The sequence below is a fragment of the Protopterus annectens genome, chromosome 13.part0, assembly GCF_019279795.1.
Source record: "Protopterus annectens isolate FY-2018-M chromosome 13.part0, PAN1.0, whole genome shotgun sequence".
NCBI lineage: Eukaryota > Metazoa > Chordata > Ceratodontiformes > Protopteridae > Protopterus > Protopterus annectens.
Window position 1 is genome coordinate 635,594,816 of NC_056747.1, and position 24,217 is coordinate 635,619,032.

Consider the following 24,217-nt stretch of genomic DNA (forward strand, 5'->3'; position numbering starts at 1 on the left):
ATCTGGATCCATTAGGTATGCAAAAGAAGAACACATGTCCACAACACATATGTTTATGAACTGCAAAGTACACTGTGTAGCTGCTGCCTAAATTAACATGATTATGACTGCAGACTAATGGCACCTAGAAAAATGACTGCTGCTCCCAGTCTCCTGGTTTCTGTGATACTGTGCTCAGTGCACCATGGTTGTGAAACAATTAAAAAAAACTCTCTCTTCCTATGCCTGTACATAAAAATAATATGGAAACAAATTCAAAGCCTTCAGAAATATGGCATCCTCCACAGAAAGAAAGTGCAACAACCACACACTATTACACCACTCCCAACACAGTCTCCACCCACCTCTCACCACCTGAGTGGATCTCATCTTTAACATAATATGCAAGTCACAGGAACAGTGAAATGCTCACGGTCTGGGAAATTTCACTTGTGCGCTACCATAATTATCTTACATCCTTGCCAATGTTATATACGTTTAAGAAGAAGAAGGGTCAGGACCACAGACATGACAGCTGTAGTACACAGCTAAAAGAGATGCTGTCCATCTCACTGGCTGTCTGAATCTATATCTACACAACAGGTTTTTGTTGTTCGCCTAGAAGAACTTGTTTTTTTTTTTTTTAAATGAACTGCCAGCAGCTCAACAGGTTGCACACTTCCCTTTGGTGCTGAAAGATAAGGGGGCTGTGGGGTCCAGTCCCACACAGGCAATTGGACTCATTCTGAATTGCTGGGTGGGTCTGCACTCCTGAGTGTGCCATCATCATTCAGATGAATTCTTAAACTGACATCCTGTCTAACTGAGTAGGTGGTAGCTCAGATGGATGTAAAAGATCCCAGAGCACTTAGCAAGAACAGCAAGGTAAGTTCCATGAAGCCCTGGCAAAATTGCCCCTAATCAGTAAGTCTACCACCTCAGGTCTCACATGAAGAGAGGACATCAGCCTAGTGGGATTAACCCAGTCAACAAAGAATAAACAAATACATACACTGTTAAATAGGGAACATATTCAAAAGGTACCAGTTACAACACCTACAGCAACAGTGGTTAGCAGTATAAGGTAGAGAGAGGGTGTCCAGTGCCAGACTAAATGTAAGTTATACTGTATTACAGACCTGGACTACTATGATGGAGGGAATGAGGTGATTGCTTATTTTTGGAAGCATCATCACATTTTGAGAAGGTATGGATGGTACCAACTTGATTGACTTCCCAATGGGGCTATAAGGTAAGTGTTTTAAGAAGATTAAAGAATAAAAAAAAAATTGAAACTAAAACCGGGCATTACTGACTTAATGTCAGTGAAAGACTGTCTTGCATATCTAGCAAGGGGGCTGTCGCCTCTCTGCATCCCTTGCTATATACAGTTTTAAGTACCTTACAGTTCTTTTGCGAGGTGTGTGGGGCATAAACTCCCCGATCGACATTACACTTTCTATTCTTTTTAAATCTCAGTTTAGGAAGAGCATGATTTACACAAACATTCATTTCTCAAAAAAATAAGGGGTCTGACATTATAATGTCAGCCCATGTCACACCAGGGGAGGTGCCTCCTGCTGTGCAATCTGGTGTGTCCTGATATAAATAATCACCAGGAAAGATGCATCCTACTTTTTAATATGCCAGTCATATGTTAACGCTTTTATTACAAGGGCATAGACCCTCACTTGATTCTTAACAAAATGCAGTAGAAGCACACTGAAACACAAACGTCTTGCATGGTCTGATGGTTCGCCTACACTGAAGCCAGGTGCTGAAAGGATATCAGGACTAATACAGCCCACTGTACACCTGTACTCCTCAGCTTGTTGAGTAAGTTTGTTTTTATATGGTAAAGTAGCAATAATGGTGTTAATGCTGGACCATGTACTCACCACACTGCACAAGACTCCTTTAAAAGCACTTTATACTTGTTTACAATATGGTGGCCAGATGAACAGAAAGAAAAAAGAATGTAAACATTGTGCCAAATAATTCAAAATGTATTTCAAATGATAGGATCTCTTCGAGTCATCATACAGAACAACTTTAAGAAATTCTAGGCTAAACTGATACATTTGGAATAAACTTTAACATGCAACATATCTCTTTATCATTATTTACAACAGGCTAAAGAAATCCTGTGGCAGACTAAATCCTTTGCAACATGAACATATTATAACTGTTAACTATTTAATGATTTTTGACAAGTTATAATTTTGTCTTACCTTGCAAATAGTCAGCCAAGTCACCACCATTGCAGTACTGTTCAAAAACAAAAATTGTTTATGATAAATTATATACAAAATACAAAAGACAAGTTATAAAAATTCCTTGCATTTTCTACCGCTAGCACAATTCAAAAGACCAAACCTACTATACTATCAGCCTTTATTTACACAATCAAAACCTGTGGACAGTCTTTCAGTATTTCCAGTAAACAGGCCATACCAAAGCAGACTAACCTGCTAAGATATACATAGCTAGCTTAAATGACAACAATGTGAATACAGAATAGTTGTGTAAAATCTTACCACAACCACAGATGTCCTTCTCTTCCATGTTGCAATATTCATAACATGAGGGATTCCCCGCCTAAGCGACCTGAGCATCCACCAAGTACACCAAAGACTTAAGCTACTGCTAGGTACGTGCGACGCTGCACACAGAGCAGCCAATGCCAGCCATAAAAGTGATGTCTGCATGTACCATCCTCAGAACTGAATGGCCCAGTCAGAACACCAGTCCAAGGATAAGAGGCAATTAGGTAATATCCAAAGAGCATGAACCCAGGGGGAAGGAGGGTGGGACAGAATACTTGCCTGAGGTAGCAAGAGTGGAAACAAGAGTTTGCAGGGTGACCATCCTGAAGGTGGGGACTTGTATGCCAAAATAAATAAAATTACAATAAATTTTTTTATACAAACATCAATACACACTAACAGTGTATATTGTAACAATTTTAAGCAGTTTTAAAAATTATGTTAGCAAATATCTCAAACATTCTTATTTCAGTAATGATTACTGAATTCTTGTTTGTTCCAAGCAAAATAAGTAAGTAAATACACAATCAAATAAATAATGCATACAAGATGGAACACCTACCTCCATGACCAAAAAGACAGAGTTGGGGGTTTCCTGTTAAAGCAAAGAACTGTAGTCAGAAGTAGTACTGATACACCCATTAACCAGATAAGAAAGGCAGCTCTATATCCATATTATCAATATTCTGATGCAGTTAAAAAGGCAGGCTGACTATATTACAACACTCATCTGTAAGTATTACAATTTATCAATGTTGCAAAGTCAAAAGGGCTGCTGTATATCATTGTAATTGGAGTGACTAACATAGAACTAGCACCAAGTAGGAAGAGGGTCGTGAATATTTCAGTTCTTCTATAGCTGAAAAAAATGTTGAAAGGATAATAGCTGTGGCAAATGATTCTGAAAAAACAAACTCCATTCTTCAAACATCAGACATATCCAGGAAATGCTGCAATTTAACCATCAACAGTTCACGGCTCCCCATCAAAATGAGACCTGAAACTGCAAACTCCAACATTTTTAAAAATAAAATGAGAGTCACACAAAAATCTAATAATTCTGCAACAGCTTTGCCCCCTCTGCACCTCCTACTCTCTTCTCCTTTATATAACATCACTACCTTTTGCAGTTGAAGGAACACCCTGAGGTGCTACAAACTTGGACAAAGTAGATATCCCCTATTCACTTTTTGGTCTGTTATTTTGTAAATGTCAATTATGGTCACCAAAACTTCAGGAGGTACAGGTCCATAGCAAAATTTTTAATTAGCAAAAAAAAAGAAGAAAAAAAACAGGAAACTGCAGCAATGTAACTATAAAAGCCCACTCAAAGACTTCACTCATCAATACAAATACGCCGAAGAACTGCAATAGTCCATAGCAAGATTCCATTGAGCAGTGCAAAGAAAATGTGGATACATAACCAAACTCTAATGCTGGAGGGACAGGAGCTGTTTGAAGTACTTTGAAATGAGAAGGAGCAGGCCTTACAAGTCAGAATCACATTCCATAACACAAAAGAAACCAGGTCCACTGGCTCAGAGGCTCTAATCCTGCTTATACCACTAGTAACCCATATCTAGCAAAAGAATAAGGCAATGGAGTAACCAAGAAAGTGTGTGTGGGGGTGGTGGTGGATTACAATATGAGCAGATGATGCTCATTTCCCATTTAGGAGAGATGGTGTGCGGCTATACGGTTGTGTGACTGCAAGCACCAATAGCTATGTGAGTGGCATTCTACCATAGTAGTAGTAAGCTAAGTAACATGTTGGAGCAGACTGCAGAAGTCAGCATGGTACTGTACAAACGTACTTCATGAAGCATCATTATAAGGTCTGTGCAGACGGAATAGCACTTACGTGGGTAAAACCTTTCATCTTTATTTATTTTTATTTTATTTTACATTTGTTGACTGGGCTAGTCTAACTGGATATATGTCCATTTTCAGTAGAGGCCCGGGGAGAAAAGCTCCAAACATGAATAGTGACAATGTTAAACATATATAGAAAGGCATGTAAAATCACATAAAGTGAAAGCATTGGTAAAAAAATATAATACTCAGGTTATAAACTCTAAAAATATTACTCTAAAAATTATACTAAAAATATAATGTATTTTGTTACATTATGTTACATCCATAATGTATCCCAATCTCTGCCAGTCTCTCTGGGCTTGAACTGGCTACAGCTGCCTCAGACCATTAAGGTAAGTGATACCAGTACTAATGTCTGACTTGACAGGACTGACTGGGAGGCAAGAAGCCATCAATCACAGGATAAAATCAACCGTGGTTAATTAAAAAAAAGACAAGAGAATGCTCAACTGCTTTAAAATCTCTCTCTTAGGGCTCAAAGGTGACAGATATTTGCATGCAACAAAACAGAAGAAAAGGATCTGAACAGCTGAGCATCTACTTGAAAATTTGGTTCACGTGTTGCCAGTCAGCAAGGAGGAGCATTACACAGCAGGATGTACTTCAGAGACAGGTAGGAAAACTTGCGAGGGATCAGGGTACAATGTCCTGATCCAGCTGGTAGATTTTTGCACTTTAGATAACACAACCTTTTTGATATCATCTTGATAAAATGACCTCATAAACTTGGATAATGTCCTCACAAAGTAGTCATGCAGCACTACACTGTACAATGCACTGTTCTGAATCAGTTCTCAGTGCCAACAAATAAAATAATACAAGAATGCTAAGGGTCATACTGCAAACAACACTTTACAAGAAAGCAAAGTGCACTTCTAAAAAGTAAAAGTTAACCTATTTAACCACAAATAGACTCCACTAAAAGACATGATCTGATTTTATTTATTTATTTAGCATATGATTACCAGGACAGTCAAAATGGGATGGCAATCAGACCCCTTTTCAGTGGGGGCCTGAAGAGAAAAGCTCCACAATTAGGTAAAAAATTAGATAAGAACTTGTAGAGACAAAATATAACCATTTAACACACTATTGCAAACAGTATACATATTTTATATTTAATCGTCTATATTGAGTTATCACTTATGACATGGGCCATAATAAATTTATATAACCAAAAACAAATCATATTGATATATTTTCAGTTACAAATGTTATACATCAAATTTAATCTTCTGCACAGTCACCATGAATCCAACATTATATAGCTCATTCAATTCCTGCCTTCCGTTAAACCTCATCCTCCTCTAAGACATTATTCTGCATGTATTTTTCCACAATTTCCATTTTTATATTCAATTTGCTCCTTCCCTTTTTTAAAGATCTCACTTCCAGTTATTTTATCTTTGTTTCTATATTCCATACTTCAAATATGGTTGGTTTAGACTTGATTTTCATTTTTCCAGTAATTTGCTTTTTTACAGTCACCAGAATTAAACTTAGCAAGGCCTTACTTAATCTATGTAATTCAGATCCTGTATCCCAGCTCAAAAAAAAAAAAAAAAAAAAACATTTCTTAGTTACACCAGTTTGCTCACCCAGTACTTCTGACAGAGTAGTTTGTACGGAATTTTTAAAGTCTGCCAACTCGTCACTCTCCCAAAAATATGTTCCCAATTATATCTTTCTTGATCATCACACCTGTAACATTTGCACTCTACTGAGGACAAACTCTTTAGAGTTTGCTTGGGGTATAAAAATAAATATGCAAACACTTCCAAGCAAAAATCCTAAATATTCTCGACTCGGCGCTTATTTGGGAGTCATACACATTTCCTTCCATTGTTTCATTGTGACTTGTTTATCCAGTCTCTCTTCCCAATCTTTTCTAAACTCCTCTGATTCCTATAGTTATCATGAGATATTGTATATGCCCTATTAATTATCCCTTTTTTAACAGCAGCTTCTGTTCTAGATTCAACTAAAAATGCTACCAGTACTTTCACTTAGTATTCCACTATCCCTTTTGCTTTGTCTATACTCTAATATTAATCCTTGACAGGGAAGGCAGATGCTAGCCTGGAGTCCAAATTTATTCTAGGCCTCTTCCCATTCTATTATCTTTCTCTCAATTATTTGCTCCCAATATCTTGGTTCCTTTGCCAGTTTTCTAGAAGTAAATTCCTTCCCCTATTACCTATTTTCTGTACCCCTAATTGTCATCATCCTTATCAGCAGAACCTCCTTTCTCCATTCCCATGCTGGCTAAGTTCTTAGAATGTTTTCTGCTCCTTTATGAATATAATACTGTTTCGCTCTTTTATTTCTCCATGTCTTTTGGGTTTCTATTACCATGATGGGAGTGGACCCCATTCCTAAGTGAACTATAATTAAAGTTCATGAAATCAGTATTGTTTCAATCTTTGATGTCAGCCAAAAGTGCTCTTCACAGCACCCGTAATGTGCCCAGTAATGACTCCTCCTGCAATTTGTATGGAGTTACATGTATTGGTAACATATAAAAAAGAATCTACAGTCATATTTAGCCAAGACCCATTGCTCCTACTATTATTGAAACTGTCTGGGTATCTTTCTTCCACTTTGCTCTTGTTTCTGCCTGCAAATCCTGATATTTTATGACTTTGTGTCTCTCTGTATGGAAGGCACTGTAGTCACTGGGTGTAGCAATTTCACTGATCAATGTTACTTTTGTCTTCTTTTCATGGACCACTATATTTATTTTTCTCACATCTATCTTTTGAACTGTTGGTAATGGGTGATCCCATGTGATGTACACTTCATTATTTTGTGTGATGCTGTACGGCTCATGTTTCCAGTGTTTTCAGCTACTTCAGTACCATAATGTTTACACAATCCCCAGTGCGACAGTCTTGCCACATTATTATGCCTTTCAGTATGCAGTCCTTCTTCCATTAGTCTGTTACACCCAGCAATGAGGTGTGCGACCGTTTCCAATTCTGTTTTACCAAACCTGCATTCGCCTACTTATCCTACATGTTCAATGGACTTTGTAAACCAGCATTTGCATAGCCCGCTATCTTGGGCCAGCAATATTAACCTTTCATCTTTTGGTTTCAATTTACCTCTTCTTAACCATTCCTGTGTTTGATCCTGATCAACACGAGGTTCTTCCAGAAGTCTTCTATACTTGCAAATATATTTATGCATTTTCCATATTTCTTGCCTTCTCATCTGATGCTTCACCATATATTCTTTATTTTGTTTTTTGGCACATTCAGTTGTCTCCTGATTTTTTTCTACTTCTGGTTTGATTTCCACTCCTGCTGGACATCAATATGCTTCTGCTACACTAAGCATGTAAGTCACCTTAGATTTATTCCTCTCATGTTTCAAAATTTCACTTCATTTGGGTCCTGTGAGGTTAGCAAATATGCATGCAGTCTCATGACTGCAGATCTATACATGTAATCAATTTCAAGGAGGCCCCTACCTCCTTCAGAATGGGGAATATAGTCTTGGTATGCACTGATTTTTATAAATCATTTGGTGAGCATGAAGCATCCTTCTTGTTTTCCTACTAAATTTTATTCACACTTGTTCATGTTTTATTGTTGATCCTTCATCATTTCCCAAATATTTATACACTCCCTCTTGCTCACGTTCTTTTATATCACATTTTTGTCCCAAACTGATGTTTTCTTGGTGTTGCAGTTTCCTGCTTTAAAGGTTGCTTTTGCACACTTATCAAGACCAAATGACATTCTTATATCATCTGAAAAGGTTTTGAATACTTGCAGTTGTGCTTTCAGTTCCTCATCTGATGAGCTATACAGTTTTAAATCATCGACAAAGAGAAGATGAGAAGTCTTTACACTTTGTTGTTTTCTAGGAGCCAAATTATAGCTATGGCCTAATCTGTTAATAGACAGCTTAATGGGTTATGGGCAAGACAAAATAGGAGAGGTGACAGGGGGTCACCCTGGAATATCCCCTTTTGGATTTTTATCCCTGGAATAATACTTTGTCCTTTATCGTGGCTTAATTGCAAAGTGGTCTGCCACTGTTTCATGGTCACTGTAATGTAGTCGATCAGTGCAGGGTGTATCTTATACATCTTTAAGCACTTTTTTATCTATGAATGTTGGATACTATCAAATGCTTTTTTGTAGTCAATCCATGCCATATTTAGATTCTTCCCCTTTTTACAGTTCTCTATTATGACTTTACTTAGCAACAGATTATTCTTTGGTCCATATGACTTTCTTTTATTGCCCTTTTGTTCTATTGCCATGACTGAGTTTTTCTCGAAATTACTATAAACTCTGTCGGCATCAATTCTAGTATATCGTTTATATGAAGTTGGAAGGCAAGGTATTCGTCTACAATTTTGTAGGGCAGCTTGCAGGTTCACTCTTAAGTAGAAGCACTGTTTTTCCTGTGGTTAGCCAAGTTGGTGTCTGTTCAGGGTGTGCGTATAAACAGTTCTTACTCATGGCTAAATCTTTGTGCAAAGATGTTTATACTTTTAACCAGAAGTTAGGTACTGCATCTGGGTCTGGTGTTTTCCAGGCTTTTCTTAACTTTGTTTCCATCTCTCTGGCTGTTACTTCATCCCATTTCATATCCTGTACATTTGAACTTCTTATACTTTCTTTTACCACTTCTATCCATTTAGCATTTTTTCTGTGTTTCACAGGATCTTCATAAATACTTCTCCAAAAATGTTTATTATTTTTATTTTATATTTGTTGACCGGGAATGTCTGACTGAACCAAAGCCCTTTTTCAGCAGAGGCCCGGGGAGAAAAGCTACGGTACATACAAATATAACATTAAGTAGTTAATGCAGATTTTATACAAGTAGAATACAGCAAAATCTTATACAGATAACAATTGGTTGTACATATATTAGGTAAGCTGAGAGGAATATAAAGTACAAAAATCAGTTGTGTGATTTTTTTTTTTCAAATCTGACCAGACTCTATATAAGTATTAGAGAGAGAAGTACTAAATAAAATAAAATACAATAAAAAAATAAATAAAATGCATTTATTTCTTCTTTTTAGGTGGTCTTTCAATTCCTTTTACCTTGTTTCCCCAATTCTCTATAAAACATTTTGGGGTCATCAATAAATTGATTATTGTGTACATTTCCTATCTAAGTTTTTCTGCCTGTGCTGATATTTTTAGTTTATTTGCAATAGTGCATGACAGATCCTGATCCATTATAATATTGCACATTGCTTTTATCACGTCTATCTTCCTGAATATTTTTGTTGATCTGTTCCTTCTTCTATACTCCTCCCACAATGACACTTCTCGTCTTAACTGCTTTATAGTTTTCTTTTTCAATACTTCCATGATGGTATTCAATTTCTCCCCTTCCTTTCCCTTACTACCCTGTGTTCGGGTCTATATTAGATCACCGAACGCTTAAAAAAGCGAACGGTGATTGATCGACCCTACGTAAGCAAAAGCTTAAAATATTGAAGCAACAGAAACCTGAATTTTTTCCTAGGGAAAGAATTTGGTTGTCTGTTTCTGTTGCTTCAGTATTTTCAGTGCTGTGGTGGAAAGTTATGGGTCGGGTTCAGGTAAGTGTACAACTGTGTGGATGTGAGTGTTAGGGCGGGTTAGATGAGTTAGGGTTAGGACGCGGGTTAGGTATGTGTGCGATTGTGTGGATGTGAGGGTTAGGTGAGTTAGGGTGAGTGAGTGAGTGAGGTGAGTGTACGATAGTGACGGACCTTAGGGTTAGGGTTTGGGTTAAGGTAAGTGGATAGTTCGTGGTGTGTGTATAGTTTAGTGTAGGATTAGGTGTCAGATTTTAGGTGTATGTGTGTGGATTGCTGTTTGTTTGGTGTGCTTGTGTTGTGTGTATGTGTTTTGGAACTGCAATTTTTTTCCCTAGGAAAAAAATTGCTGTTCTGACAGTCGAGATTGTAAACTTTCGCTTACATAGGGTCGATTAATCACTGTTCGTTTTAAGCGTTTGGTGATCTAATATAGACCCCCTGCGTTCTTGTAGTAGACTTTTATCTGTTATTAATTTAGCTGCACAGTATTATATCCTGTTTACTTCTGTTATATTGCATGGAGTTCAATTGGACAGTCCTAATTACTGTGTTGGTTTTATCAAACTTCTGACTTTTTGGGTTTTATTGACCTTCTTCAGTCTATTCATTTCATTGATTGTAATATATCAATCTCTATTAAATCAAGCAACTCTTCTCTTAGCTCATTTTCTTCTAAACTGAGGGCACATTTTTTGTTCTCCATTTTCTGTGGGCATTCTGTAGAAAGTTCTACAGCATCTTCCTGTGGTACATTATTTTAAATTTCATATTGTGTCATCTGTTGCTCTGTCATATGGGGACTCACTGGCCTATCACTCCTCAACATTGACTGCTTCAGAGTTGCCACAGTTGCCTGTTCCTTCCCTTGCTGTCCAGCTTCAAGTGAACATTTATACTGGTTTCCTGTGGAAGGCTCCAAAATATTTTCATATGGCAACTGACTGGTTGCTCCCTTTTCCACTGGTTTCGCCTTAATTTAGATGTCTATTGCTCTATCCTGCTGTGGTGCTTCCTGAGTTAGATTTTCTACACTGAATCCTTCACTTTGCATGTACTCCATAACCCCAGTTTCTATTTAACTTCTCCATTACTAATCTTCTTTTTTTATTTTTCCTCTTTGTCTTCTTATTTTCTGAACTGTAAAGTTTCCATGTCCGGATTCCTTTGCCTGTATTTCTTTTCAAATATCTTTGGGGCTGCTCTTTTTGTATTGATTAGTTTTGCTTTTCCTTTGCATAAATATTACACCATATTAAATATTTTTTCTTTCTCATGTCCATACTTCTTTTTCAGATGTATCCTGATCTTCCTGTTTCTCCTTACTTTGGGGACTCGTTCCAGCATGCTGTGATGTAACCTGTGTTAGACCTTCTACACCAAATCCTTCACTTTGCAGGTATTCCATAACTTCAACTTCTAATATTCTGTATGGCTATTGTTATTGACCTTAAGGATCTGCATCCAAAATACCAATTGCTCCTTACTTTTTGAGCCTTTCCTCATTTCATCATCATTTTCCACTTTGAATTTTAGCTTTCTGTTCGCACTATGTATAGGGATCTTAACTGTGTAGCTCTAACATTCCCCTTAAAATCAGGTAATCCCAAATTACCTTGTTCTACTGGAAAGATCAATGTATCCAACTTGACTCTTGCCCTCTGCCCCCCCTACATAAAATCCTTCAACTCTTTATTAACTGCTATCCACAACGTCTCTTCTGGTTGGTAAAAATATATCTGACCTGCATATACAACTAAAAGGACTAAACAATTTTCACTACTTGTATCTTGCAATCCATATCCATAAACAAGAGCATCCAGTTCCTCAGTTTTTCTATTACCTCTTGTTTAGTCCCTTCCCACATATCCTTAGCTGCCATAACAGAATCCTTTTTAACCCATATACCCAAGTACTTCATTTTATCATGTCTCAATAAATATGAATATTGTTGAACCAATTTGTTTGTAGGTATACAGTTTAAAGCTACAGCCTTTGTTTTATCTTCATTAAATTTGCATCTTGAAAAGACTTTAAACTGTCTTAAAATGCTGCACAACACTGAGTTGTCCTATTCTGGTTTTATCAGGTACAAAATAATGTCATTTGCAGATAAAACTAACTTTTCTTGATTACCATACCAATTATATCCTTGAATTTGAGTCCTTTATTTTCTTTGCCATTGATTCTAAATGAAATGGAAAGAGGTCACCCCTGCCTTGTTCCACTGTTCAGACAACATAAATTTTCATCTCCGATCTCTCATATATCCTCCAAATTAACCTTATTAATGTGTCAAGGAATGCAAATGCTTCCACTGCACTACTCATAAAATTCCAGCTCACTCTATCAAATGCTTTCACTGCATCAAGACCCACCAGCAATAGTGGCATTTTCTTACATTCTGCTTCCCACTGGAGCATCATTGTTCTATTATTCATGCTAAAGGTTTGTCTCTCCTCCACAAAACCACAATTATCCATATCTATCAATTTTGGCAACACCTTTGCCATTCTTTAACCATTACAGACATAAACACTTCATAATCACGCTTTAGAACTGAAATGGGCCTATATGAAGATGGATCAGATGGGTCTTTATAGAACTGAAATGGGCCTATATGAAGCTGGATCTGATAGGTTTTTACTACCTTTAGTTATTACACCTTTCTTATCTATTCCTGGAGACTTTACTGTAGATTTGTTATACATCACCATTTTTATCTCAACTCCTATTATCCTAATTGTTAATTCAAACTCATCTACCTCTAACCTTAGCTTATTTAATTCATCCAAAAAAGTTTCCACTTGTGCTTTTTCTTCATTTTCACATTTATCTGCTTTATAACAGACTTTCATAAAATTTCCAAAATATTTCTAAGACCTCCACAGGATCTCTGGTGATCTTCCTTGCTATAGATCCTTAAGATTGGCAACCGCCCTTTCAACTTTCTGTTGAATGAGTTGTTGTGCTAAAGGTTTTTGAGCTCTGGAGTTATTATGACCAAATAAAAAGTTGCTTAACAGCAATCTTTACAAATTCATGCACATTTTCCAGACAGTCCCTTATTTTCTCTTTATCACTCTGCAGTTGCACCTTCTTTCATTTTGCAAGACTGCCCTTATTCTGCAATACTTTAACCTTTCTCAGTCCCTCTGAATAATTCTTGTTACTTCTTAACTATCTCTTTTTACTCAACTACCCCACCATTAACTGGGAAAACTACTTGTGTACCAACTCCTTAGCTCAACGCTTTCTGGAATTCATAAACTCCAATGCCCTGGATCAACTTATCCACACCCCTACCAGGGCCAACAATATCTTAGACCTAGTCATTACCAACATGAGTGACCGGTCTTCCACACCTGAAGTCAACTCCTCATTGGTCCGATCCGACCATAAGCTAATCACCCTTGATCTCCACATCCCGCTCCCACCCCCATTAAGGAAACCACGATAAAAAATTTCTCCAAAGCCAACTTCATGCTTAAGACAGAAGTGGTGAACTTCATGACACCCATGCAGATGGACAATACAGTTACAACTGCTGAATCCTACACAAATGCACTCTATAAACACTTACACGAGTGCATAGATCGTGCCATCCTCCAAAAAAAGGAAACCAATCTGGTGGTCCCCTGCCATAAACAAACTGTACAACAGAAGGAAGAAACTGTTGCAAATGAGAGTAAAATCAAATGAGTGGAGGAGCTCCCTGGTCAGCCTCAGTAAGAAGCTGAGATCCTTTATAAGATCCTCCAAAGCTAGCTACGATAACAAAATCACCACTAATTCTAAGGACAACCATAAAGCATTCTATAGCTATGTCAAGAATCTCAATGGCAACACCCAGATCTGCTTTGAGTTACAGCACAATGGCATGTAAATTACAGAACCAACTGATATTGCCAACATCCTGGCAGAAAGGTTCAGTGCTAACTTTACCCCCCCCCCCTCACCCCCTAAAGGGCCCATATCTATACATGAAGAATGCAGAGTCCCTGTAATCACAACTATGCAGGTAAAAGCTGCACTCTCTAAAGCCAAAGACACAGCATCCATGGGGTTGGACAACATCCCAGGCTGTGTTTTACACAAACGTCAGAACGAACTGGCTCCCCACTTAAGCACCATGTTCAATAATAGCCTCACATCAGGCTTTGTACCCACTGAATGGCGCACAGCAACAGTTATCCCACTCCACAAACGGAGAGCCACCACTGATCCCAGGAACTATCAACCTATTAGCCTGATGAGCCTGGTCTGCAAGGCCATGGAACGTATCATCATGGAACTCATAAACAAAGACATTGGTAACCTCCAAACTCTGGATCCCACCCAGTTCAGGTTTGTGAAAGGCAGATCATGCCTCCTGAACCTGATTGACTTTTTTGAGGCAGTCACCAAAGCCATAGATGAGGGTAAGATGGTTCACACAGCCTATCTTGACCTCGCCAAGGCTTTCAACACCATCCCCCATTCTGGAATTATAGCTAAACTCACTAAGCTAGGTATAAATCCCTACGTCACAAGATGGGTTGCCAACTGGATCACTGACAGAACCCACACTGTAAAAGTTGCAGACTCCAAATCTGACCTCAAAGCAGTAACAAGTGGAGTACCACAGGGTTCTGTCCTGGGACCTCTCCTGTTTGGTATTTACTTCTCTGAAGTACAGGCTAACACAGAAGGCCTCTGGCTAATGAGGTTCGCAGATGACTGCAAACTAGGAGCCATAGTCAAGTCCCCAAATGATGTGGACATCCTACAGAAGGGCCTCTCTGAGACAGATGCCTGGTGTCAGAGCCATGGCCTCAAGCACAATGCCAAAAAGTGCACTGTCATTCCCTTAAGTAAAAACTCTGTACCCATGAACTACGACATAGGCAGCAATCTACTTATCACCGAATGTGTGACAAGAGACCTTGGGACCCAGGTGGGCAGTAGTGTCTCCTTTGATAATCACATAGCCACAGTAGTCAGGAAGTCCTTCTACATGGCACACCTCATCATGAAAGGGTTCTCATCCAGGAAAAAAGAGGTCATTGTTCCCCTATACTCGACACTCATTAGACCCATTATAGAGTTCAACGCCCCTTTTGGAATGTACCTCACAAGACATCTGCAGCAGCTGGAAAGGCCACAGAAGTACCTCACAAAGAGGATTACTGGCCTCAAACAAATGCCCTACACTAACCGCCTCAAAAAACTCCAGCTTTACTCCGTAGCATATCGCCTACTTCAAGGTGATCTCTGCCTAACATATAAAACTATGTCAAACTCACAGTTGTTGACATGCTACACCTAAAGAAATCCCAATCCCTCCGAGCTACATGCTCTAGGGACCTAAACCTTGTCACCACAATAAACAGGACATGCTGGAGGGATAGATTCCTGTCCCAGAGACTTCCCATACTCTGGAACAGGCTACCCATCTATGTCAAGCAAAGTTCTTCATTAGCACTCTTCAAGAAAAATCTTGATAAATGGATGGGAAATAGGAAATACACCCCGGGGATCACTTCTGTGTCTCTGCTCGACAGTGGCACAGGAAAATAACTTTCTTGGGTGGCGTAACCCAGGGAACCTTGTTGGCTAGGCTTACGTAAGCCCTTGGGCCAATAGCCTAGTACCTACCTATGAACTTCAATCCTGTTTTTAAACTCCGCTTTCATTTTATCCCACTCACTAGCTATAACGTCTTATGAAATTTCTATCTTCCCAAATAACTCCCGAATAATTTATCTCATTTTAACAGATAGATGGGAAAGCACCAGTGTCTCCTTTTAAATTTATTACCCTGCATTTTTATCATAGTTATTACTGGCACGTAATCCAAAATAGTTATTGGATGCGCATCTAAACTTTCAATTAAATGCACATGTTTCTGTGAAATACAATTTCTGTCTAGCCTAGCACAATCATTGAACTTTGGGAAACAATATGTAAATTCTGTGTTCCTACTACTGAATTCACATCTTTCATACCAAATATTTTCGTATATTTCATCAAAAAAACACCCTTTTTTTTATATTTCCCTTCTATGCCCCCAAGATAGAGCCTCACTGTTGAAAATCAAATTCCACTCCACAGCTCTAAGTAATATTCCCTGCTGAAAGCTGATTATTTCTCTTAGAATTTTGTTAAGCTCCATTGTGGCAGCTTTATGTAGAATATAAATATGCCAGCATAATCTTCCTCCCTTACCAGTAGTTCCTTACTATCATAAATCTACCATTATTATCTTTATTCCTTTTCTATTTCTATGGCAGCTCTTTCAGCAATTAATGTAAGTACTCCCCTTTCCCTTTCTCGTAGATATTTTGCTGAATGATCATATTTCAGTATACATATTTTGAGAAACATTTCACAGCAGTTAATATACAACAGTAATTTTAGTGCCAGTTTCAAAGTATGAGGAAACTGGTACAATTAAGTTGAGAGAGATTCAAATCACAGATCTGAATACAACAGATAGCAATTGAATTAAGTCATGAGAGAGTCATATCACATATCAACTGATCTATATCAAACAAAGCTCCTCGTTAGCACTCTTCAAGAAAAATCTTGATGATTGGATGGGAGATAGGAAATTCACCCCTGGGATCACTTCTGTGGCTCTGCTTGACAGGGGCACAGGAAAATAATTTTCTTGTGTGGCAAAAGCCAGGGTACCATTTGGCTAGAATTATATAGGCCCTAGGGCCAATAGCCTAGTACCTACCTATGAACCTATATTCATATACATAAAACAGCAGTATAATAGGCTGAAATTATCAGAACAGAAAAGCCAAACATAGCAGAATGGTTGATAGAGATAAACAGGTAATGAGGTAGATGCTAGCCAGGATGATCATTCTACCATAGAGTTAAAGCAACTTGCTTGCATATCCTTAAGAATCAACGCACTCCACAGTCACTGAGAGCCAAAATTAATGACAATCCTTCAACTTAATTGATTTTGATAACTTAAAAAAACAGTTCAAATAGTAATAGACATGGGGTACAGATGCATAAATGCATAGTGCACTGTATGTACAGCATGCCAACAGAGACTAACGTGATTCATAGGTAAGAATCACAATAGTCCCTAGGGATGCACAGTCTTATTCTCAATATCCTGTTCCTAGGGATTCACAGTCTCATTCCCAATATCTTGAATTAGTAAATCAGGCACTCATATAGCACGCCTTACTTAACACTGTATGTGATGGGCATGGATGACTTTGACTCATGAATGAAATACAGTCATTAAGCATGTGGGCAGTGCTGCAGTCATTATAATAAGGTTATGAAGGGATTGGGTGCTGTGTGAGCTTCAATTGGTAGGTGTTCATCAGCATCATGGGCAGACAAGGTAGTGTGTGGTAGTAGGTTTGTCTACACCTCACATGGACTATGGTATACACATTTCTATGGCATTGGGAAATAGTGCATATTTTAGGAATTTTCCAGATTTTCAGGTGGATGGTGGTGTACAGCTTTGTACTTCTGATCAATACATCATCATATGGAAGTGAGCTGGGCTCTCTCTTTTCACATCAATATGAAACATCTGTGGCTGTGGTTGTGGTTGTAACAGTAAGTTTTGCATAACACTTCACAACTTTGTGAATCCCAAGTTTCCAAAGACTGGCTAATCATGAATGTCAGTTTTGCATACAGACTTTTTTTGGCAATATGAACAAGAAGTCTCTTCTTATAACTTAACCGCAGTGACAGTGAGATTTAATACACTAAGTATGTTCCACGGTGGTGCAGCAGTAGCGTTGTTGCCTCACAGCAAGAGGTTCTCACGTTCGATTCTCGGCTTGGGTTGGGAGTGCCTTCTGTGTGGAGTCTGCATGTCCTCCCTGTGGTTGAGTGGGCGTTCGAAAGACATGCATTGAATGGGCGTGCCTTCGTTGAAGGTTGGGCATCGGGCTGACAACTCGACACCATAAAAAACAACTGCCAATCATTAGCGGACTGGAGTTCCACTGTGGCGACCCCTAACCAGGAAAAGCTGAAAGACAAACAACAACAAATATGTTTTACAAACAGTCATTAATGGCGATTATTTACCACAGAGAACTGAAAAATGGAAGAAATATTACGGTAGGGAAAACAGTTGTAGAGACATGGCTACATGTGGCTTACTGGTACAGCAAAAGAAAACAACTTCAACAAACAGTATTGGTATAACAATATGCCTCTAAGATCAGTTATGTGATGTAGAACATTATGTACTAAATGAATGGAATTTGGAAATTTAACTGTAACAAAGTGTTCAGTCACAGTAGAAATACAAGGTGTAGTCTGTCCTTCTTACCGAGGACAGGAACCCTGATTGAGGAGGTAAGGATTTTAAAACTACTTTGAGAGAGCTGAATAGATTCCCTAAGCAACTTTAAGACAGAATTACATCAAAGGGTGGGTTAACCACCTCAACATACCATGGCAGGAAAACAATTTTCATTGAAAATTGATGACTGTATCATGTATCTTTTTAATTACGAGGGGAACACTGAAAAAAATTATAAAAGGAACACCAAGACTACTACAAGCAGATGGTTGACATTTTAATACTACAGCTTGGAGGTTGCAAATAGAGTCGTTAACATAAGGAAAGGAGAGGCTAGAAAATAAGGTTTAAATAAAATGGCTAGGGTAAAAAGTGGCATGGTAATGGAGAAAGATATAACTTGGATTGGTCCAGTAATACATAAAGGGGAGAGCTGTAATGCGTGAGAGACAGTAAGCCTGCATGTGGTGAATGCTGGTTTGGAAAAATAATTAATATTCTATACACAAGTGACTGTATATAGTTATATGTTATGGGTTGTATATATTTTTTTTATCTTATGTTCTCTCTCTCTCTTTTTCTTATTGATAAGACAAGCAACCAAAAAAATTTATAAGTCCAAAACTAGAAAATAAATTAGACAGCAAATGCTTAGATATTTCTTTCACTTGATATCAGAAATAGGGCATACTGAAAGGAAAAATAGTCTAGTGTTATGATTTGCACAAAGAAGACTATACTTAATTAAAGTAAATGACAGGGAATGTTAAAATATTAACTTGGACTAAAACTGGATTAGTAGACAAAAATAAAAAGGAATACTAGACTAGAGTGGGAAACGTTCTGTTTAGATAGTGATGCTACACGAGACCCATTTGAATAAAGGGGACATAAAAAAATGAAAAAGCAAGTGAGGAAGAAGAGATATTATGCTTGTGTAGAGGGAGAATGGAAAAGAGGAGTGAGGACTTTGTTAAAGCAGGGTTTAGGTTTATATATTGAGAAAGAAATGAAAGAGATCAGGTCATTCTGTGATGAAAGAAGGCCATGTAATCACAGAAAGAATATATGTTTGTTCAAGTGTTACCTACTGATGATTTGCACCGTAGAGCTCTATACAGCTTGTTACTGTGTTTCTCACCTCCTGTTATACCTAATTTGTTCTTACTTTGGCATACTTTTTTCCCCTTCTTTCTACTTTAAGAACTGCTTGTTTTACTTTGGCTTTTTCCTTTCTCTGTCTCTGAGAGCAAACTAGCTTTCTACTTTTATGTTTATCACCTCCACGAAACATTCAGTGCTATAGCATTTTTTACTGTTTCCTTTCAGAGCCCATGGACATTAAATTGTGTCCTCTGTCACTCGGATAATAACAGCCCTGCCACAAGCCACATCACTGAGAACTATCCCTGTGCAAAACCGTACTTGTGAGCAGCAGTCGACTCTGACTAATTTTGTAGTGCAGTGTAAGCACTCTAACATGAAGCACCTAGCTGTTCATAATACAACGGTTTGCTCTGTTCTGGGAAGTAACTGTGGCTATCCCTTGCCATTCCCCCTTCCCCCAACTAAGTAAGACTGAATACCTAATTGGCCACACTGTTCATTCACATAACCATTAGATTACACTGCCTAAACCAGTAACCCCCTACCCCTAGCTCCTTGGTCTTTGCATTCAATACCTAAAACACAAATCTTTTTACACTGTGCTGTCACACTAGGGATGAGCATCAGCACTTTCATTCGTTCTAAGCAGTAACTGTTCTCATTGTTCAAATCCAGAAACTGATCTCAACTGATTATTTTTTTGCAACAAAAGGGTCTTGGAGGTCCTCAGACAATGCTATCATTCAAGCTGTTGTCCCTAAAACTACTAGGATTTGTAACTGTTGATTTTTTTTTTAATTTAAAAAAAAAATCACCAAAAATTAGGCCTTCCTTACAAAGCCAAGACCTATTAACTGATCATGCCCACATAACCACTTCAGTCAGCTACAGGTTTTCTTCCCCATCTTTACAAACCTACAGAACTCACAAATATCAAAAACTGAAGAGTGCTACAATAAAATATACAAGTTTGCAGCCAAACTACCCAACAAAATTCATCACCATATCGCACTCCAACAACTCAAATGGGCTGACCTCCCCAACTACCTTAGTCTTACTCAACTATAAACAGCTCATAAGATCCGCCACTATCCATATAAATGTCCACTTCCTACTTTTATCATTCATTCTAAGCAGTAACTGCTCTCACTGTTCTCCAAGAGATCTTAGATCAAAAGCTCAGCAGTTTGCCTCAACTGATATTGTCCATAACTTTTTCAGGGAATCCCTACGTTTGTTTGTGTCTTTCGGCTTTTACCGGTTAGGGGTCGCCACAGCGGAACTCCGGTCCGCTAATGATTGGCAGTAGATTTCCCTATGTACCTCCCTAAAAAAATGTAATAAACTCCCGCACTCACTCAGACAGATTGCAAAATTAACAAGTTTTACAGTTTCACTTATCCCATATTACAAAAACAGTTGGCGCTTGTCATTGATAACTCCCTCCTGTCTAGTTTATCCTACAGGATGATATTACCAATCACCTTCAATCATTATAGCAAGACCATCATATAACCTCTATGTTATTTAAAATTTCTCAAATGCATACTAAACGTCTTTTTTCACTTCTTCAGTCGACTCCATCAAAAAAAAACGTAAAACTCCTGTTTTGTGCAGATAATTTAATTCTACTCAGTGTTTCAGTTTCCTTCCATGACTGTATACTAATACCATGATTTCAACGTATTTAGTATACTGCTACTGCATTTCATTACTGTACTATTTACTAAAGCAAATACTACCTTACAAAACAGAGCCAATGATATAACACTTTGTACACTGTTTCTTTAATGGAGCTTTTTGATCCCTGGTCTCTAGTGAAAAGGGATTACTTTGCCTGGTCTGATTTTCCCCAACAACAAATGCAAATTAAGTCTTGTCAGCAGGTAGGTGTACTGGTCCCAAATGACCATTTTCTAACATGATCACAACCCATAACAACAAAAAAACCCCCCAAAAGTAATGTACTCACCATAACAATGCATCGGTGTTGTCAGTTTTGTCCTTCCTCAACCAATAAGTCTCTAATCTGACATTGAACACAACTTTGGCTCCACAGCTTGAGCTCCTCCCCTCCCCCATAATCCTCTCCATCTGAATTACCTCAGATCAAGTTTGCCCTTTAGTCAGCCTACTATCTAGCACCAAAAAGGGTACACAGTAAAAACATACTCCAAATTAAATCACATTTTAGTTAGAAAGAAGAAAGAAAAAGACTGGGGCTCTGCTGCCTTATTCCTAGAAGAGACGGCAAATTTATAATGAGCAATAAAGGTATAAGCATTGGACCAAGCAGTAGCTGCACAAATGTCATCAATGGAAGCTACAGGCCAGACGACACAGCCACAGATCTCGTGGAATGAGCCTTAGGAGGTTTAGGCAATGTTAGCTCTTTGGTCTTATAAACAAGACAAACACAATTAGTGAGCCATCTGGCTGAAGTTACATTTGAAACAGCCTTACCCAATTTAGCCCTGGAAAAGTCGACAAACAATTGGTCCGATTTCCTCTAAACTTTAGTTCTATGGAGGCAGAATCTACACTGTATACATCCAGCATAGGCAGCATGTATTCTCCCTTGCTGGAAAACTTTGGAAAGAAAAAGGGGAAGCTGATGGACTGATTGACAGCTGTCTCTGATGCAGCCTTAGGTAGAAAGGAAGGGTTAGTCTGAAGGGACACCCTATCCTTATGAAGAAGCAAATACCGGCAGCTGGGAAGAGAGGGCCTGGAGTTCTGATACTCGTACTTTGCTGGGATGAAGTATGGATATGAAGAAAGTACAGTTGTGTACACCTACCACAAATGTAGATGTTCGAGTGTATTCACTGTTGCAGTCATTACATTTGGGTAATCTGCAGGCAGGTTGCCCTCAGTTGGCCTGAATAACAAAGTCTTGGGTCCTGCGTCGGTTGCTGTCTCCTCTTCCATGATGTCAGGTTATCAGGGGTATAAAACATGCAGCCGACGCCATTCTAATCAGTTTTTCTAGCCCCAGATGTCAGGTGCCCCCCAAAATGGGAGCAAAAATATATATATATAAATTGTATGTATATAAATACATCATAGAAACATAAAATTTACCTTCAACTAAAAGCAAATAGACCACAAAGGCTTTTGAGTATAGTGAAGGAAAGAAAAGGTATAGAAAGGAGGCTGGCGGGTGGGTAACCTGGACTGCAACAGTGAATACACTCGAACATCTACATTTATGGTAAGTGTACACAACTGTATTATGTTCTTCATGTTTCACTGTTGCAGTCATTACATTTGGGTAGAATCCCAAAGCTATGGATGGGAGGATGGAACTAAACAGCATTAGGAGCGTCTATAAGGCCCTGCAGGACTGCAGTGGCAAAGACTGCCCTGGATTTAGAGAAGAAAGGTAAATGATAATGCTTTGTGAACGTATGAACTGAGCTCCAAGTAGCAGCTTCTAAAATGTCTCTGGTAGGGACCCATCTGAGAAAAGCTGCTGAAGTAGAGGCAGCCCTGGTGGAATGGGATCTGATCCCCTTGGACACAGGTTTACCATGGTGCAAGTAGCAGAAATGAATGCAATGGCTTATCCATTTAGAAATAGCCTGCTTTGATATAGCCTTCCGCTCTGATCCTGCAGCAAATGCTACCAGCAGTTGCTCAGACTTTCTTAGAGATTTTGTCCTGTTTAAGTAGAATCTTAGCTGTCTGTGTACATCCAATGAATGCAGAGTCCACTCCCCCTTGTTCTGTGGATTTGGGAAAAAAGTTGGCAGGTGAATGGTCTGGTTAAGAGCCACACTGGATATCACCTTAGGCATAAAAGAAGGATTGGTCCTGAGGACCACCCTGTCCAGGTAAAAAATAATGAAAGGCTCCACTGCCATGAGAGCCTGTAGTTCTGAAACCCTTCTAGCTGAAGTGACTGCCAAAAGAAAAGCTGTCTTCCAAGAAAGAAATTTTATATCCGCAGTAGCTGCTGATTCAAAAGGAGGCAGGGTGTCTTTTTCCAGCACATAATTGAGGTCCCATGCAGGAGTTGATGCTCTCCTGGGAGGCCTTAAATTTGTGGCCCCTCTGAGATATTGTTTTAGCAGTGGATGAGAAAAGAGGGGAGGCTCTGTGTTGTAATGAGCCGAGAAGGCAGAGGCATGGATTTTTATTGAAGAAAAAGATAGGCCCTTGTCAAGCATCTCAGTTAAGTATTGTAAAATCTGAGGAATATTGGGCTTTGCTGTGTCTATTCCTTGTGCGTGGTTCCAAGCACAGAATCTCTTCCATTTATCAGCATAAGATTTTCTAGTACTAGGCCTTCTGGCTTCCAAAATGACATCCATCACAGGTTTACTGAGAGATGTGGTTTGAATAATTAGTTGATTAGCCATGCTGCAAGATTCAGAGTTTGGAGTTAAGTGTGCAGAATTTGATAGTTCTGCTGAGACAATAGATGATGTGTTTGAGGCAAGTACCATGGAGGAAGGTGTGACAAATTCCTTAGAAGTGGGTACCAGTACTGGTGAGGCCAGTCTGGAGCAATTAGAATCATTTTTGTTTTTTCCTGTCTGACGTTTGGTAAGACCTTGGAGAATAGAGGCAGAGGGGGAAAGGCATAGACTGATAGGTTTTTTCAGCTGAAGGATAGAGCATCCACTTTCCATGCTTTCTTGTGATGATTCATTGTGCAGAATTTGCTCAACTGATAGTTTTGGGGGGAGGCAAACAAATCTATGTCTGGGCTTACCCATTTCTGTGTTAACATGCTGAAGATTTATGGATCAAGTTTCCATTCGTGCGGGTCCATAAGATTTCCGCTTAGGTCGTCTGCCAGAGTATTTTGCTTTCCTGGCAGAAATTGAGCTTGAAGGTGTATTTGGTAAGTCAAGGTTGTGTGTC

General features: G+C 38.7%; 1 protein-coding gene across 1 annotated transcript in view; it reads right to left on the reverse strand.

Moving 5' to 3' along the window:
• The window catches only part of ULK2 (unc-51 like autophagy activating kinase 2), a 711,692-nt gene that overhangs the window by 335,223 nt on the left and 352,252 nt on the right, over positions 1-24,217 (reverse strand). Inside the window, exons 5-6 of the mRNA XM_044054320.1 lie at positions 3,088-3,120; positions 2,211-2,247 (exon numbers count right to left, since the gene is read on the reverse strand). Coding sequence (XP_043910255.1) covers positions 2,211-2,247; positions 3,088-3,120 — 70 coding nt within the window. The remainder of the gene's footprint in view (positions 1-2,210; positions 2,248-3,087; positions 3,121-24,217) is intronic.